Source organism: Halichondria panicea, chromosome 9 (genome assembly GCF_963675165.1).
Source record: "Halichondria panicea chromosome 9, odHalPani1.1, whole genome shotgun sequence".
Lineage (NCBI taxonomy): Eukaryota > Metazoa > Porifera > Demospongiae > Suberitida > Halichondriidae > Halichondria > Halichondria panicea.
Genome location: NC_087385.1, coordinates 510,235 through 528,063, shown reverse-complemented (window position 1 = coordinate 528,063; position 17,829 = coordinate 510,235). Strand labels below are relative to the sequence as shown.

Genomic DNA, 17,829 nt, shown 5'->3' with positions numbered 1-17,829 from the left:
AGGATGCCAGTTTCCCGACACCCTCACAACAGCTCCGGAGCCCTGTGAATAACCCACGCGCTACTGTGGCCATGTGGGCCACTGAAATAAAGTTATGGCTGTTCAAAGATACTCAAAATTATATTTGTGCAAATTAATGCGCATGCTCAGTAAGACTGCAGAGACAGCCCCACCCCTCTTTCCTGCACCCTATCACATGAATGGAATTTCAGTGGAAGTGGCTAATTGCATTGCTGTGGTAGAGTTTGCTTCCACAAGTACAGTACCTTGTACCAGTACAGTACAGAGACTTACCTAGACACGAGAACATAAGAATAAAGTTGTGTCTTCGCTGATTTACTTAGATATTTAGGAGGTGAGTTAATAAGACTAAATAAAAACACCAAAATAGCTTATCTAAATGTCCTAGATTGAATGCTAGTAGTCTAGTCCTAGTGGTCTGCCAGTTAGAAGCACTTTAGCTGAGATGCACTGCTAAACTATGATTATAACAGAGTCTCTAGTTTAATATGCAGTTGTAATAGATAACTAACTAGCTACTCACTGTTGATCGCTTTCTTTCAAATGCAGAGATCGCTACTACCTCATGATCCGAGGGTCATGCCGTCCCAACTGATAGAGTTCAGGGTACAATATATCGACGATGTTGATCCTTTCAACGTACTAGCCAGCATCAAACATGCTGAACCCACTGTACCCAAGAAGTACCAGTTTGTCAAAGGTCTCTCCCTGTATGACCAGCTGCCAGGGCTCAAGAAATTGCTCAGAGCTCCTCACAAGAAAGTGAGTCTATGTTTATGTAATATTAGACCACTTATTTTGCTCCTGGTATGACATTATGTAATAATTAGGAGAATTTGTGTTGCATAGATTTCTGAAATTCGTACATAATAGCACTTACCACTGCTCAACCCGTGAGAAGATGTAAGGTTATATAGGAGAGGCCCGCTACCAATGCCAACCATTATTATTATGGGTTAGTGCAATGCTACTTAATTGGTAAAGCACAGAGAAAGTGATAAAGTGTCGTTCCCCTCTAGTTTATGTCCTCAGGACGTGTCTATTAGCAACAGCTTAGTACCCAATCAAAGGCCACTTCTGATCTATCTAGTTCACAGTTAGTACAAAGCAGCTGATCTTGTATACACAACACTCGTAGCTGGGCCATCCCTTGGTAGCCTGAGGCATTGAGGCCGCTAGCTGGGCCATCCCTTGGTAGCCTGAGGCATTGAGGCCGCTAGCTGGGTCATCCCTTGGTAGCCTGAGGCTCTTACGCCAGGGGAGGGTTATAGTTAGTCTGTCAATGTGTTTGTATGTCTGTATATTCTGAGTCTTCTCACTTGGCTGCTAGAGCGCTGAGTTTATAGCATGCATAGTTTAGTATGTCATCCTTCATTTAATAGTATTGATTCAGGCTCGGGACGTTCGCTCAGCTATGACTGGCATTAGTATTGTTGGCTTTACTTCACGATGTGGAATGCTAACAATTTCTAGCAGGGGAGCCAATATGTGCATGGAACTTCTATTGTTGTTTTGTCTCATTACTCTGTGTCAACTGTTCATTTGATTTGATTATCGCTATATCCACGAGTTTATTAAGTGGCTCAACTAAATTCATACGAGGATCGTACATTTTATGAAAACTTACTCTAAATTTGGTGGATTTTATTGATTGCAGTTGGACGCTTCTGTATCCATTGTCTGTACTAACATACCCACTAGAGCTAATCCACTGAACCACGATGATCTTATCAGCAATTGTTCTTGCTACTACTGCCCCCCCCCCTCAATAGCTATATCTGCTAGCTCAGCATAATTGATTGTGACATCATTGTATTGTTTGTGTTCTAGTGTGTGTGTTCATGAAATATGTCCAAACTTGGCCACTGCCCTGCACACACACACATGCAATGATTAGCATTGCCTGGGGGGACTGTATTAGGTCATGTTGGTCCATACAGTGTCTGCCTGGTGAGTACATGGCCCTGACTGGTGTGGCATCACCTCCCTGTAGGTATAGAGGAGCTTAGCCTCAACCTGCGTAGCTCCTCAATGATCGGTATGGCCCATTAATTGTCCCCCATATCGCTTGTAGGGAATTGAACATCAAGGCAATATGACAATATTAAATATTGCTAGGGAAAGTCTTATCGAAATCATGTTCATAGGAAATCAAGGTCTTGTTATCATAAACACTTTCACTGCCTTGGAACTGTAGCACTGCATGATATTGGTTCCTGAGCAATTTCTTTTGTATATGGTCAAACAATCAAGGTAGTAAGACACTAACTTATGATATTGTCCTCACTTTTGTTTGTACATTGTACAATTATATAATACATTCTGGTAGCCTGAGGATTGTTTGTATAGTGTCATCATTCCATGGCTGATTAACAAAGGCTCCACACCGCCTCACACAGAAGCCACCACAGCATGTCTCTGTGGTCACCAGTACACACAGTGTGTATTTATTATACCCTCCCCTCTTGTTCACGACCCAAGGTTCAAGGTTCAGTGTTGAATATTATCTCTGGCAGGATTTTCCGTGCAGGAAATGTTGTTGTAACTATAGACTCGGCCAATAGCAGGATGTGAGCATCCAGTGTGTCAACCTTCCCAGCCTATTGTCCCCCGAGTTGGTATAAACTCTTCCACGTACCACGTACAGTGTATACAGTAACACAAAGGTCCTACATGTCCTTCCTGCATACCATTTGAGTCGTTAAATAACAATTAGCGAGGTGTGTGCTGGCTGATTAGTTCTGGTAGCATAATAATATTGCAGTATGGAACTCAGGATGTGAAGCACATTCCATATATGTGTGCATGCGTCAATATAAGTTTTCCCAACTTTCATCCCTCACTGTGTGTCCTCTAAACAGCCATATCATGTTTGAAGTTAAGATCTCTGATTTCAATAACGAAACCAGCAATCTGTAGCTCTTGAAGGTATGTATGTTGAGACCTTGGACCACCCCTAAGCTCTTATCCTGCTCTGAGGCTATGGCTCCATGTTGTCAGGTGTGGAGTGATGTGCTGATGATTCACTGTCCTCTGCCAATAGCTGAGACTAGTTTGGACTATAAGAGCAACCCCCATGACTATAATTAGACGGGAGATTTACATCGTTCTTTGTGACGTAGCTGGGATCAAATACATCCATGTACAAATTAGGTAATTTATAATGATAGTTAGATATTAGTGCGCATACGTAAACCGCTTGGCTACAATACAATTACTTGACAACAGAATACTAGGTATTGTACTAAGTAAATTGCAGTAATACGGTATACTAAGTCCCATAGTATACCTGCTCTGAGGCACTTTTCCCATGTACTTCCCATGTAGATCTTATCAACCAGTGTAATCTGATTGGACGACTGTATATTAGTGCACAGAGAAACCCCACTCTTTGCTAGTCAGTGTGAAAGTTGATCTCCGTTTGTTAGCATTCCTTCTAATTGGATTAAAGTTGTTCATGCAACCTCTTCTTGTTTGGTGATTATACTCTACATATCTTGTACTGGCTTCTTAGTGGTTAGTGTGTACATGTAATCACATCACATTGTTGTTGCTCTGTGTCCTCTCTTTGTGTGTGCTCTGGCATTTGGCACTGGCCTCAGCTCTGGTATGTCCGCTAGGAACTGTCATTGATATATGTAGTGGTGGTATTGATAGCCTCTTGTTTGAATCGTAGCACGTAAGAGCCGGCTTTTTTGTCATGTTTAATGGTATGCCAGCTACAGACTGCCGTAATTATCAGGTTATTTGATTTACTGCTCAACGGAAAATTGTTAGCCTTTTATTGTATCCCTCACACACGCATACGTCTCCACACTCCGCACACCACCCTCCCACACACCTCACACCACCTCCATATATATCTCACTCCACCCGCACACTCCTCACCGTCCCACACACACAGATTGAGGACATGGTGCTGGTATACTACCGACGTGAAGACAACGACCTGAAGCACCTCGATGGTGAGGCAAGTATCGAGGAGCTCATTGCTGACTTCAACCTCATCACTGACAAGTAAGCCAGCCGCCATGCACTCATTAGTGGCCGCCCTCGATTAATAGGTAGCTCTGAGTTTTTGGGTGTCGGCCATTATAATCCATTAAAGTCGATCGTGTGTCTCACTAGTACCGTACTTGGGTTAGGTAAATAGACAACACAACATGTGCCCCTGCTTTGTTTGTTTTTCATCTTTCTGCAATACTTGGCAATATTTTGTCTATTTGTGGTCACCCTGTATAAGCAGGCCACCCTCTATAATACAGCCATGCACTGTGTTGGTCTGCCCCAGGGCGTATATATTTCACTGTACTATATTAAATTAATCTAGTTATTCTGAGAGCTAGTATAACAGTGTGTGTGCATATATTGCCCCTCAAGTGCTGTCAGTGGTCAAACATTGCTGAGCGTACCAGCCACCACCACCCTCAGTATGGCATGCACTCCACACACACATGATCACATTAACCCAAATTAACTAGAGACATATTTCTAACAATCAAATGTTCTTACTTTTTGAGGCTTGCTTGATTGCGACCCTATGCCCAATAGCAATGGCATGATGCACTTTTCTAGCTTATACTCTTTAGTGTAATTCAATACTGTTAATCGTGGTTCTGGGAAATGCTGGTCTGGCTGTGTTTTGGTGTGTGTTTCAATCTCCTTTTATCAAATGTCTTCTAAGAATGTGTGTTAAGTAACAAAACCACCATCCACTAGCTAGCTATCTGGTGTGAACCATTCCTCCAGGTAACTAAACCACCATCCACTAGCTAGCTGCTATCTGGGTGTGAACCATTCCTCCAGGTAACTAAACCACCATCCACTAGCTAGCTGCTATCTGGGTGTGAACCATTCCTCCAGGTAACTAAACCACCATCCACTAGCTAGCTAGCTGCTATCTGGGTGTGAACCATTCCTCCAGGTAACAAAACCACCATCCACTAGCTAGCTGCTATCTGGGTGTGAACCATTCCTCCAGGTAACTAAATCACGCATCCACTAGCTAGCTGCTATCTGGGTGTGAACCATTCCTCCAGGTACATGTAACTGTATCAGCAATGCTAGCTGCTCTGTATATTGGTGATATCCATACAGCTGCTCTGTATATTGGTAATATCCATACAGCTGCTCTAGATGTTATAATTATAGTGTGTGTTGACTGTTTCCATTCACTCCCCTCGGCCTGTAACTTCACCCACTAGCAGAGTGCGTTCCATTGTCTCTCAGTGTAGACTCTACTCTTGTGCATAATGAAGTGTTTATAGTTCCCCTCAATTAAGCCACACGATGTTGTTACATGTGTATATGTAGTGTGTACGACTAGTCTACAAGCCACGTACTTGTAGCGCTATCATAATAATCATTATTGTGGTGTATTGTTTTCAACATGGTCCATTCCGAACATTCTTGTGATGTCACTCACAAACAATAGCCTTGGCACGTTGAGCCGCCTCTCACAGCCGTAACCACAGCAACCAGACCACTGTTGTGTCTATGCTGGCCCGACAGTAATTTTCTCACAGTCTCGTGTTCTATATAATTTATATATAGTAGTCATATCCAAATCCTTTGATCAGAATATAGATTATAATTATTTTGTGTGGGTTTATATACACTGCTTTTGAAGCACTGGTAGCAATTGATGTTTATACTGGAGTCTGAATGTTATGGCCACTCCTAGTAAAGTGTATGTAATGTGTTATATACCCACAGTCCTAGTGTTGTGACCATTCCTTATAACGTGTGCTATGTTGCTGCAGGATGAGCGTGATTGTGCTGAGGACCAAGCTGTCTGTCAGAGTCCACACTGTCATCGGTGAGTCTACCACACACTTGTGATTATGGTCCCACTACCCCCCTACCCACACACACACACTCTCCTGTTATCATCATATACTTGTTATCACAGAGACACTCCTCAACTCTGAGGGCACTCCACTCAGACAAGCACTGTTTGCTCTCAAGAGAATATTCAAAGTGAGTTATTATTATTCTGAATTCTAGCTCTTTCCTTCATTAGTATATGTGCTTGTAGTTTACATACTCCTCCATCGCTTAAATATATTGCCCTCAAGCTTGATACCTTTATTGAAGCGCATCTGGAGTTTGGAAGATCTCATTGCAAAACGGAACATTCTGTAGCTCTAGGGAGCTCTATAATATGGCAGGCTTATATATTGCAGATTTACTTAATTATTACCGGTGAAATTGTACCGTTTCTGACCAACCCAATAGCTATACACACTTCTCACACTCCTCACACTCTTCACACCCCTCACACCCTCACACCCCTCACACCCCTCACACCACTCACACTTCCTCATTCCTCACACACTTCTCACACCCTCACAGGATGACGAGGACCTGGTGTTGGAGTTTGTCTACAACCAAGGTCTCAATGCCCTCATCTCAGTGGGCAGAGACAGTGATCAGACCTACCAACAATACATCCTCAAGGCCCTGGGGGAGCTGGCTGTGTATGTGGATGGTATGCACGGGCTCATTCAATGCAACGAGATGATACAGTGGCTCTACAAGCTCACAGAGTCCAAGGTTCGTATAGATAGAGCACTGTGGGTGTGTGCGTGTGTGTGGGTGTATTGTATGAGTGCTGAACGATTGTATAGGTACAGACTCTGTATGTTTGCTAGGAGGTACTGACTGGCTGCCTGGTTGTGCTATTATGAGGACTGCCTATATCTAGACAATCACATAATTTCGTACATTCCTAATCCTCACCTTACTTACGTACTTTACTCTATAATATCGTATGGAATTACGTGTATTTACGTGTATTAGTATACACCCACACACACACACACACCTCACGCCCCCACAGTACAGCACGGTGGTGAAGGCGTCCCTCGACCTCCTACTAGTGTTTGTTAATTACACTGAGAGTAACGAGGGGGGCAACCTCAGTGCTCTCCTGGGAGGGGATTCCCCCGCCCGTATGGACTCACCTGACGCCCTCCCCTGTGCCCTCCTCTTCAAGGACGCTATAGAGGAGGTCGCCGAGAGTACAGGTATGTGTGAGGGGGTGGTGGGGGCGTGTGTGTGGGGGAGGTGGTTTACGAGGTGGTTCACTGTGAGGAGTGGTAGGGGTGGCTTGCTGTGTGTCAAAGCAAGTATGAAACGATGGAATTCATTACTATTGTCGAAATCGTGTAGCCTCTAATTAGAGGAAATGTTCTTGAGTAAACTCTCTTCTCAACAACAGACAACTGATACATAATGACCCCTCCCCCCCTCAGGCAAGGAGCCGTGGTCTCTGCTCCTCTCTATCGTGGATGAGAAGTCCACAATGGAGCCAGCCATACAAGCCAAGGCCATGAGCCTCATCACTAGGGTAGGTACCAGTGGTTGCTCATGCTTCAGCTATTGCAGTAATACTATATCATAGTAACAAGATATGAGTCCGACCTTGTTCTAGTGACAACTGCTAATTATCAGGGTATATGATCTGTTCCGTTGCTATCACAATTGATACGAACAGTACAATATTATGTACATGTATACTATGAGCTCATGTCCGACATTTCCTCGTTGTTAGCATCTATCGCTATAGCTACTGTGTGATCATAATCAGCATAATTATGCATTGATCACCCATTACCCCCCCAACCACCCCCCCCCTATCCCTGACCCCCCACAGACCCTGGCTGGTTTCAATGATGTGGAGAACTTCTGTGATGTTGTGGAGGCCTTGGAAGGACAGGGCATAGAGAAATGCATGGACGTAAGTGAAGGGCAGTCTATGTTATAATAGTGCGATTCATTGATCTAGCTGTTTTGATGCGTTTTCTCAATTTCTGTTCATTTAGTATCATCAGAGGAAAAAGAAAAACCACGACCTACTTAAGGAGATTACTACCTATGAGGTATGTGCCTGAGGGTAGCCCATAGAGTTTGTGTATTTAACCCTTTCATTCCTGCTGTAGGAGACGATTCGGCAGGTGTACAGTGTTGAGTTTGATGAGCAGCCCTCGTCCGATGGGTAGGTAGTACCATACCTGCTGATAGTCTGTTAGTCTAGCTGATACCACAAACACATTCTTGCGTGAGAAAGTAGCTAGACCAATAAAATAGGCATTTAATTGCAGGCCACTTAACATCCTAATCACTTACTAACTAGTGTGTTCAAACAATGGCCACCAAAACAAATTGACAGACCGTAGGAATGGCCAAACATAGTGTATGAGGTTACTTAGTGTACGTGTGTGTATTATTCCTATTTAACCCTCTTGGCACACGTTTATAGGACTCTTCGTAGGGTCAGAAAGGTTAAAAACACAGCCTCCTCGAGCACTGTGAACTCTGGCAGTGAGGGCAGCGCTCCCAACACTCCCAAGCGTTCTGTATCCCTCACCAGCGACAAGTTACGTGCCTCCATTTCATCGAGTGCTCTTTCCTCGCTACTGGGAGTTGGAGATGGGGGTGTGGTCAAGAGTAGGGGGACTTCCCCTCGGAGAAGTGTACACAGCAGAGAGAGCTCTCTGGACAACACGCACTCCTCACCAAAGAGAAACGGTGCGTTATATGAAATGTTGTTGTTCATGCAGTTTTACAGTTTTACAAGCGCTAGTGAGGTACGGTAGCTATATAATATTATAATATATACATGTACATGTAGTTCATGGGCTATCTTGTTCCGAATATGGGGCCCATTTCAAATTGAGATTTGAGCAAACCATCTGAACGGGCTCCTTCTAAGCTTTCATAAAATCATAAAATCCTTGAATTTGGACCATCAGAACTTTAGTTACAGATCAGACTCTAAAAATGCTGAGTATATGTACCCTCTCCCCTCCCTCCAGGCCTTGACCCAGGCCACCTGTCCCCACTGTCCTCGTCCACCCCAGTACCCACCAGTCCTCGGATGGGCCGAGCCACAAGTGCTGGGTCCCCCCTCACCAGGAAACAGCAAAGTGGACAGGGTGAGTGCAGTGTAGGCTCAAGTGCTAATATATAGCTACAGTGTAGATATTTCATTTCTTTACAGCTATAGGCGGATAATTGTTATTTGATCACCGGAACTTATTGTAATTGCATGCATGCTCCCACTAATAGAGTAATGAAAGCACCACAGGTGCTGATGCCTCGGTGGAGATGCCAAAGCTACATAACATAAAGCTACTAATAGCTTTTTAATATACACTGCAGTCATGATGAACATTGCAATTTGCTGCAGGCAAACTCAATGATCGACCATGATTGTTGTGTTAAAAACGATCGATGCCAAAAGTTCAAGTCTAAAATTAATGGCTGCCATCAGAAGAGCCTTGCAGCCGTCTCTTATCACTCTTGCAGCTAGCGTTCTATAGTGCAGAGCTAACTACTAAGTAGAGTAACAACACTCGGTAAACAAGTTTGGCTATGTGCTCTTCTGAAAAGGCTGCAATGGCATTCCAAGTAAGCAAAACTAGGCATAACTCGAGAACGAAGCTTTATTTTGCAAATCCACGAATTAAAATCCAAGAAAACATAACTAGAAGCCTATAGAAACTCTTACTTGCACTTCATTGATCCTTGTGCAGCTGTAGCAGTCTACACACACACACACACACACACACACACACACACACAGACACACACAGACACACACAGACAGACACACACAGACACACACACACACACACAGACACACACACACACACACACACACACACACACACACACACACACAGACAGACACACACAGACACACACACACAGACACACACACACACACACACACACACACACACACACACACACACACACACACACACACACACACACACACACACACACACACACAGACACAAACACACACACACACAGACACACACACAGACACACTACCGTATACCTCGCTTGCGCATGCGCACCGAGGCATAATTACTGTGCATGTACTGATGTTAGAAATGTAATAATAGCAACTTGACCACTTAGCTTGCAATCTGTATTCATATTTATATGGATTTAGTATTTATATACGCGGTACCTTCTGTCATTCTTTCCTGCCTCCAGAGCCGACCCCTACAGACTCCTCCCCCTCACTTAACGGGATCACTACGGGAAGGATGTCCTCATCACGATCACGGGAGCGACGACGGAGCAGCGGCCGAAAGAGCTTCTCCTCCGAAGATGACTCACCCATCCACAACACTACTAAAGTCAACGAAAGCATCACAAAAACCACCTCTACCAATGGTCACTCTGAAAGTAGCATCAAAAATGACGCAACTCGAACTACTAAAATCAAATCTGCTCCCATTGACAAACTCAACAGTAGACTAACGAGCAGTATAGCCGGTACTAATGGAGTGTCATCGAACAAACTTGGTAGTTCTAGCGATACCAGTATTATGAGGAAGAGCAAAACCACGAGTGCATTGCCTCCGAAATCACCCGAGCGTGTCTCGAACATGCGTGTAAACGGACGTAAGCCTAACAGAGATAGTGATATTATTCTCGACGTTGGCTCTTTATTGGATGAGCTGATGGGCGGAGATGTAGAGAGTTCGGAAGAGGAGGCTACAAACGATAAGAAGACGATTAAACCAATGTCAACACCGAAATCGCCTCGTGCTATAAAGGAGAGCGTGAGTAGTCCGGTCATTAAGCCGAAGATATCAGACGATAAAGTTAGTAAGAACACAGATGATAAACCAGCTAGTAAGATATCGGATGATAAGCCAGCTAGTAAGAACACTACTACTACTACGGCACCGTCACCAAAACGAAGCCCCTCCCACACCAACTTTGGCGAGGAATTGCCCGTCTATAGCTTGAGGTCACGCCGCTCTGTAAACAGAATGGAGGGAGGAATAAAGAACGATAGTGAAAATAGTACCAGCCCAATTGTAGCATCTCCGAAATCCCCTCGTAAAGAGATAAGTCCAAAAACAACCTCTGATGTAAGTTCAAAAACGACCACTACTAAAACAGAGTCAGTTGTTAAACCACCCCCTCTGAGGTCAGAGTACAAAGTGAGTACAGAGGAAGAGGAGCAGCTGAATATGAGGGGGCAGGTCAGTCGCAGTCGTCGGAGCGTGCTACATAACGGTCACCATGCCGACAACGACGAGGGTGATAAAGACAAAGTGGACGAGATACCTCATCGTATGCGTGCCAGATCTACCGTGATAAGCAGCAATGGCACTAAAGATCGACTAAAAGTTCGTGCCTTTCAAGATTTTACTCAAGATATGGAAGAGCAACAGAGCACTACTAAACCGAGGGAAAGTCGACGTAAAACACGGCCATCGTCTGCAGCTGTTGGTGAAACCTCCATTGGTCGATCAGGCAGCTTCAAGCGACGACAACAAATGGATGGTGATAAAGCTCTAGGCTTGTTCTACCATAGTCGGCACTCACAGTCACAGTTTAATGATCTTGACACACTGGATGAATCGGAACGACACTCATCCCGTGGGTCTAGTATGGAATCAGACCCTCGTAGCCCAACCCTCCGACCAAGGGACTCGCATAGCTTCAGTCCCAGTCCTCTACCGCAAAGTCCGCTCATCTCCAAGCAACAGACGTTTGATCTTGATCAGAGGAACATCCTACCATCTCCCCAGTCCCCCAAAGCTGCGGCTGCTGACGAGGAGAAAGAGAGTGAACTAGAGGTGAGTAGCTAGCCGACTCCTACAATATTGTAATTATAACACAACCCAGCCTTTTCGCCTCGATCACTTGAAATAAACCAAACACAGAAATATACGTGTGCTACACTAATTATAACCTCAGGGTGTGTAGACTATAGTGTTATGGTCCCACTGTGTACTGATTGACTTTCTACCATTTTTAAGGGATGTGAAAAGAGCACTCCAATCTGTTGATTTTGCTACAATTGAGAACATTCCACTCCTGCCAAACATTTGTAGTTAAGTGCCTCAATTTGTAAGCATGTCAATAATCTGTGGCTGTGTATATATAGAAACACTTTCAACGATCAAGTGATAAGGAAATTGCATGTTCACAATCTACCTCCCCCCTCCTCCCCCAGAGCTCCACAGAGATGTCGGCTCTACAGAAGCAGCTGCTAAACAGACGCTCAAACAAGGTGAACCTGAAACAGAAGAAGCTCCTCGCTATGATGGAGGACGAGACTGTCATCGACGACCCAAAGGCCAAGCTCACTGGATTCAAGAAACTAGAGGTACGTACACGGAGGGCTATTTATTGTGTAATAAATGCACAAGTTTGGGTTTTATAAGCAGCTCCATCACTTTTTTTTGTCGCCTGCATTGATTTGATCTAGCTCACCCCTCACACACCCACCCACACACACACACAGGAACCAGAGAACGTCCCGGAGACGGTGGCACTACCCACGACAGAGATCCCCGTGGAGGAGAGGAGAGCGGACCTTGAGTGGGCGTATGCTCCAACAAATATTCCCCTCAGGCAACTCAAAGTCAGGGGCCATGATTTCACTGATCTCATAGACAAAGATGACGAGGATTGTTTTAAAGCTCCACCCATTTCATTCGGTGGCCCACCCCCTCCCCCTGGACTTCCTGGAGGTCCTCCGCCCCCACCACCCCTCCCTGGCGGACCACCAGGAGCACCCCCTCCGCCCCCGATGCTTGGAGGTCCTCCACCTGGAGCTCCGCCTCTTCCTGGTGGGGGACCACCTCCGCCACCACCTCCACCTGGTAATTGACTTATGACTTGTGAAATGCTTATCAATGTTGTGGGTCCTTCGATAGCTCAGTTGGTAGAGCGGTGGACTGTAGTGGTATAGTTATCCATAGGTCACTGGTTCAAATCCGGTTCGAAGGATTGATTTTTTTTTTTTGGTTAAAACAATTTTTTTCACTAAATGTACGGTATTATTATTACTAGAATATTTTGCAGATGAAAAACCTTTGCGAATGACCCAAATTAGCAGAAATTGACCCTTTTACAATCTAACTATTGTATAGCGGGTGGGTTTCATGGTTTCGTGGTTGAAGGTCTGACCACGAATATTTTACCCACGAATGAAGCGACCTTGCCTACCTTTACCTGCAGTTCAAGCAACAACCACGAAAATACCCACGAAATGATTGCTCAACTACGAATATTTTGCCCCCCCCCCCCCCCCCCGCCTAAATTACCTGCTGTACGGTATTGCGTTCTGGCGAGGATCGTGTGTATTTAGTATAATTTAGGTGTTGCGAGTTGCGAATTGAGCAACCCTCCATAATTATGTTTGATGATCGCAAAACATTCTAGCAATACGGTGGTGTGTTTAATTGGTCACTTTTTGCAGGCCTTAAACTTCCTGGAGCATCAAAACCTGCGGCAGCTGTCGCTCTGAAGAAGCTGAACTGGCGAGGGCAGCCTCTTAATGATACGTTCATCAAGCGAGGAGGAGCAGGTGCCATTTGGAGACAGCTGCCCAAGGTTGAGATCCCTAGAGACGTGTACACGGAGATGTTTTCCCAGAAGCCGTCACTGCTCAATCAAGCAGCTGCTGCACAACCAGTAAGTACAGGGCTGTATAATTATAGCGTGTCAAATTGTGCATCTGTCTGACACTAACTTATTCCACAATCAATTGTATGGTGATTTTACTGCTGCCGATCTCCCTGAAGGCTGTATATAGGCATACTTTCATGTCCCCGGATTTAAATATCTGTCGTACATTTATTGTGACTGCTCCACTTTTCTTCTTGCAGGGTATTGAAAAGAAGGAGAAAGAGTTGAATGTGCTGGACCAGCGCCGGTCCAACAACATCCTGATAGAGATCAATCGGCTTCCTGCCCCCAGGCATATCAAGACTGCCATCCTCAACATGGACTACTCGTACTTCAACAAGGAGATAGTCGAGGTAACACTCTCTCTCCCCATTATACCCCATTATCCCCTATTATCCCCTATTATCCCCCATTATCCCCTATTATCCCCCATTATCCCCTACTGTCCCCTACTGTCCCCCATTATCCCCCATAATCCCCTACTGTCCTTCACACTAATCACATGTTCATTGCCTTTGAGGCCCCAGTAGGCATACCTGAATTTCAAATTTCAAATACTCATTCTCTGTTCATCAGTAGCTCTTTGGAATCTCATTTTGTGTTAATCAGAGATTCCTTTTCTGCAAAAATTTATCGCTTGTAAAATCTTCTTTCTTCAGAAACTGCTCACCAACCTAGCAGCCACACCTGACGAGAAGACGGCCATTGCTGAGGCCAAGGCGGCCAAACCCGACATCCCCCTAGGGCGTGCTGAAGAGTTCCTCCACACACTGGCCTCCATCCCAGAGCTACACGCACGACTGAGTCTGTGGAGGTTCAACTATGTCTTCCATCAAATGGAGGAGGTGAGGATGGTGGGCGGGGCTTAGTAGAGCATGTAGGGTGACTATATACCTTTATTCTCGAGATGAGCCATTTGATGGTTAACTTTGCGTGCTCATCACTTCAGTATTAATTGTTCACATTTTGTAGGCCTTTGAAAGGCCTATATCTAAGGATGTAACTTTTCAATGCTACGTACACTTTGAGAGTACATTTTGGTTTATACTCTCCCTATGCAGGTTTCATATTCATATGCATATACTCCCCACAGTCATTACCCCCCCCCCCCCCCACACACACACACACACACACAGGAGTTTGCAGACGCTCTAATGGATGTCAAGAAGTCTATCGCTGACATCATGAGTAGCCCCACTCTCAAACTTGCCCTGGGCAGTTTACTATCAATTGGAAACTTCCTTAATGGACGTGAAGTGGAAGCATTTGACCTGGAGTATCTGAACAGAGTGGCTGATGTCAAGGACACTGCCAAGAAGGTGTCCCTCATGACTCATCTGGTGGAGCTTGTCATTGATCAGTTCCCTAATAGTACAGATCTTTACTCTGAACTGCCTCACGTTCACAGAGTGGCCAAGGTGCGCTACTTATAGCTATACTGGCTTACTGTATGACTCTTAGGGAGGGGGGATCGAGGTGCTGACTCTAAATAATAGTTAGATCATGGGCATGAGGTGGGGGGTCCCAATACCACATACTTAGATATCGAATTGTCATGTTTATTAATTATGATCTGATTTCACGAGCAGCTGTGTGTACGCTATCCTCCTACCTGGATGTCTTCTTGTAGTATAATTATATTGACATTCTTACCTGAGCTGTTGACAAAGTACACAATCTGTAGAACACTGATAGTTGACTGTAACCCCCCCCACCCACACACACACCCACACACACACACACACAGATGGATTGGAAAGACACCGAAAGCCTCCTTGAGAAGCTACACTCTGACCTTACCCAATCCTGGGAACACTTGAGGGCCATTGCTAAACAAGAGTCTTTCACTAACTCAATCTCCACAGAAAAGAAAATGAAGAGTGCAAAGTTCTTATCAGAGGCGGCCGAGAGTCTAAAGGTCCTCCAGGTGGTGCATCGGAGGGTCATGAACCGGTTCAACACGTTATACGTGTTTATGGGCCTCAACCCGGCACAGGCAGAGAAACACCAAGTGAGTTGGATGGAAATAGTTCTTAGTAGACTATATTCATTATACTGCAATGTAACGACTCCTCTGTAACTTGCAAACGATTATCCTGATAAGGGGAAAAGAGTGAGCTGAAGAAAGGGTAAAAAAATAGAGTGGAAGAAATGAGCCTGGGAAATGAACCCGGGAAATGAACCCGGGAGAGTGGGGATTATTATTCTGTTTGGCTTACAAGTATAAGTCAGAATATGTTATTAGCCATAAACTATAGTACTTGTGTTTCAAGCTTGTGTGTGCATTAACTGTGTCTGTGTTGTACAGGTAAGTGGGTTCTGCAAGATGTTGAGTGACTTTGCGATGGAATACAGGACAACGCATGACAAGGTGCAGGCCAAACTGGAGAGAATTAAACACGAGAAGGAACGCAACAAGAAGAGAGGGAAGCTGATTGTGAGTTTGTTGATATTAATACTGTTAGTTGCACACCTTCTCTCAGTAACCATTAAGCCAGCGAGTCAGCACACCAACTATATGCCACAATCTGTATACTTGTATCTAATGTTAGATAATAAACTTACTCCTGCCATCTAACCAGATAGTTGCCCTCATTGGTTTTGTGCCTAATCCAATGCACTATAATTATATGCATGACTACTACACCTAGCGCTATATATGGTGTACGTATGAACCACAGTATTGATGTCTCTGTAGCTTGTTGTTAATGATTATTTCTCTGTATTTCAGGGCAAGCTTCGAAGTATGGCTGGACGTGATAAGGATACGAGAAAGAAGGAAGACAGGATCCAAGCAATACGTGGGGAGGACGTGGACTCTGATGCAGCCGACCTTGTGGCACTGCTCGCTAATCAGGTCGTAAAGGACGAGAAGAAGAAACTGAGATCAGGTATACGGCATAAGAAGAAAGGAAAGAACGACAAGAAGAAAATCAGTAAGTACTGCTACAGGCTCGTTGCAATCAGTATACCTCCACCCACGTACACACACTTTACAACGTACACATATTATACAATACCTTAACCCCCGCCCACACACACACACACAGTTCGTAGAACACTGGGTCGTCAAGAAGACTTTGATCTTTTGGATCAGTTCAATCAGAGCCAAGAGAAATAAAACACTATCACTCCATATATAATTATATTAACTGTAAAATTTTAGGTTTTTACACTTCACCCTTTTCAAGGGAGTGTGTGTGTGTGTGGGTGGGTGGAGATCATTATACGTCACATGTCAGTAATCATCACTGCATCTCATAAATTTCTTATCAAGCACTAATAATCTTTATTTTTTGTCACACTGAACCAAGTTTTATTGGTAACTATTTTAAGAGCAGATTTGTTCAAATCATGATAATAATGTTTGATTGTCTTTGGTTAATTATATACAAGGCACAGAATAAAATTAATAGCCAAATGTAATAATTCTGCAACATGATATGCATACAGGAAAAATGCCTAATTATATAATTTAAAAAAGTTATTTAGCTCTTGTTCTTTGGTTTCATCCACCCCATAGAGCGTAGTCTCCTAACGACCAGGGGCAGCCCCCCCACTGTGACTGCAGCCCTCAGGGGTAACAGAACCTTGTGCAGAACGTAAGCAATGGCGAATGTTGATGCTCCCTTACTAGTCCCAGAGGTGGTCACGTTGAGGTAGGTGAGTACTCTCTCTACGTCCAGGCCACTGTTTGTGTGGGGGTGGTGTGGGCGGTATGTGTGTGGTGTGGGGGTGAGGGGGACAATAATCAAGGTTAGGCAACTAATATGAGGAACTTGGGAGATAGAGGTTACAATGGCTGGTTGGTAATTAAGTTAATGCATGCCATTAGTAAAATTAAGAGTGCACGCACTTGGAGACCAAGACATAGCAGGTTCCCAGCGAGGTGAAGGACACACCCATATAGAACGCAAACCCCACCGGCCCGTACTCTTTCACAAGGAGTTTAACTTTCTCTCGATTTGATTTAGGTTCGACGACGGGTTTTTGTTGATCATCGGATGGTTGTTCTGTTGCGTATGACCTATAACTGATCAGTTCCCTGTAGTCTGGTCGTGAGGGAACCACTGATGGTGGTGAACATGAGACCATGGGGAAGAGAGGTAGTATGGAGGGTTGTGAGAATCTGGCAGCTGCTCTGCTCTGTCTCAACACGTTCCCGTAGCAATGAGATCTTCTTAGTGCCATGGTGGAGCTGATGGTGGTCTATAAAATCTCTTGGCCAGTCGTTTTCTGGGCTGTATAATTGATATTGGTAAGGGTCGACACTGCGCTATATGCAATACGAGCTATATATTTTCAAAATTACTCTTTTTCTGGCCGCTGCTTTTCGTTTAATAAGATTGG

General features: G+C 44.5%; 2 protein-coding genes and 1 non-coding gene across 4 annotated transcripts; 2 read left to right on the top strand and 1 right to left on the bottom strand.

Moving 5' to 3' along the window:
* The first annotated feature begins 217 nt into the window (after nucleotides 1-217).
* On the top strand, nucleotides 218-16,853 carry LOC135340777 (FH1/FH2 domain-containing protein 1-like). 2 transcript variants are annotated; one of them, XM_064537157.1, is made up of 25 exons: nucleotides 218-355; nucleotides 571-783; nucleotides 3,926-4,038; nucleotides 5,784-5,839; nucleotides 5,933-6,000; nucleotides 6,376-6,576; nucleotides 6,863-7,049; nucleotides 7,278-7,372; nucleotides 7,679-7,762; nucleotides 7,848-7,904; nucleotides 7,965-8,020; nucleotides 8,285-8,553; nucleotides 8,841-8,960; nucleotides 10,036-11,639; nucleotides 12,020-12,172; nucleotides 12,311-12,552; nucleotides 12,613-12,671; nucleotides 13,271-13,485; nucleotides 13,680-13,832; nucleotides 14,139-14,324; nucleotides 14,616-14,897; nucleotides 15,227-15,490; nucleotides 15,788-15,916; nucleotides 16,211-16,415; nucleotides 16,530-16,853. In XM_064537157.1, the coding sequence occupies exons 2-25, from the start codon at nucleotides 601-603 to the stop codon at nucleotides 16,598-16,600; spliced, it is 5,052 nt and encodes a 1,683-aa protein (XP_064393227.1). In that variant the 5' UTR covers nucleotides 218-355; nucleotides 571-600; the 3' UTR covers nucleotides 16,601-16,853. The 2 variants fall into 2 exon arrangements, with proteins under 2 accessions (XP_064393227.1, XP_064393225.1); XM_064537155.1 differs by having other exon boundaries at nucleotides 12,311-12,671.
* Nucleotides 12,716-12,798, top strand: Trnay-gua (transfer RNA tyrosine (anticodon GUA)). Its single transcript is given in 2 exon segments — nucleotides 12,716-12,752; nucleotides 12,763-12,798. It is a non-coding gene; the product is annotated as a tRNA-Tyr (tRNA).
* On the bottom strand, nucleotides 16,852-17,759 carry LOC135340801 (protein FAM210B, mitochondrial-like). The gene is made up of 2 exons (XM_064537192.1): nucleotides 17,336-17,759; nucleotides 16,852-17,169 (listed from the first exon to the last, which is right to left on the bottom strand). Exons 1-2 carry the CDS (start codon nucleotides 17,668-17,670, stop codon nucleotides 16,968-16,970), a joined length of 537 nt encoding a protein of 178 aa, XP_064393262.1. The 5' UTR covers nucleotides 17,671-17,759; the 3' UTR covers nucleotides 16,852-16,967.
* Between the last annotated feature and the right edge of the window lie 70 nt (nucleotides 17,760-17,829).

What these genes read in the sequence shown, in the direction of transcription:
- LOC135340777 (XM_064537155.1), top strand. Translation starts at nt 601, where the DNA reads ATGCCGTCCCAACTGATAGAGTTCAGGGTACAATATATCGACGATGTT. An exon ending in CAGAGTCCACACTGTCATCG is followed by an intron (nt 5,840 to 5,932) that starts GTGAGTCTACCA and finishes TTGTTATCACAG; the next exon opens with AGACACTCCTCAACTCTGAG. An exon ending in CACAGGCAGAGAAACACCAA is followed by an intron (nt 15,491 to 15,787) that starts GTGAGTTGGATG and finishes TGTGTTGTACAG; the next exon opens with GTAAGTGGGTTCTGCAAGAT.
- LOC135340801 (XM_064537192.1), bottom strand. Translation starts at nt 17,670, where the DNA reads ATGGCACTAAGAAGATCTCATTGCTACGGGAACGTGTTGAGACAGAGC. An exon ending in TGCTATGTCTTGGTCTCCAA is followed by an intron (nt 17,170 to 17,335) that starts GTGCGTGCACTC and finishes CCACACAAACAG; the next exon opens with TGGCCTGGACGTAGAGAGAG.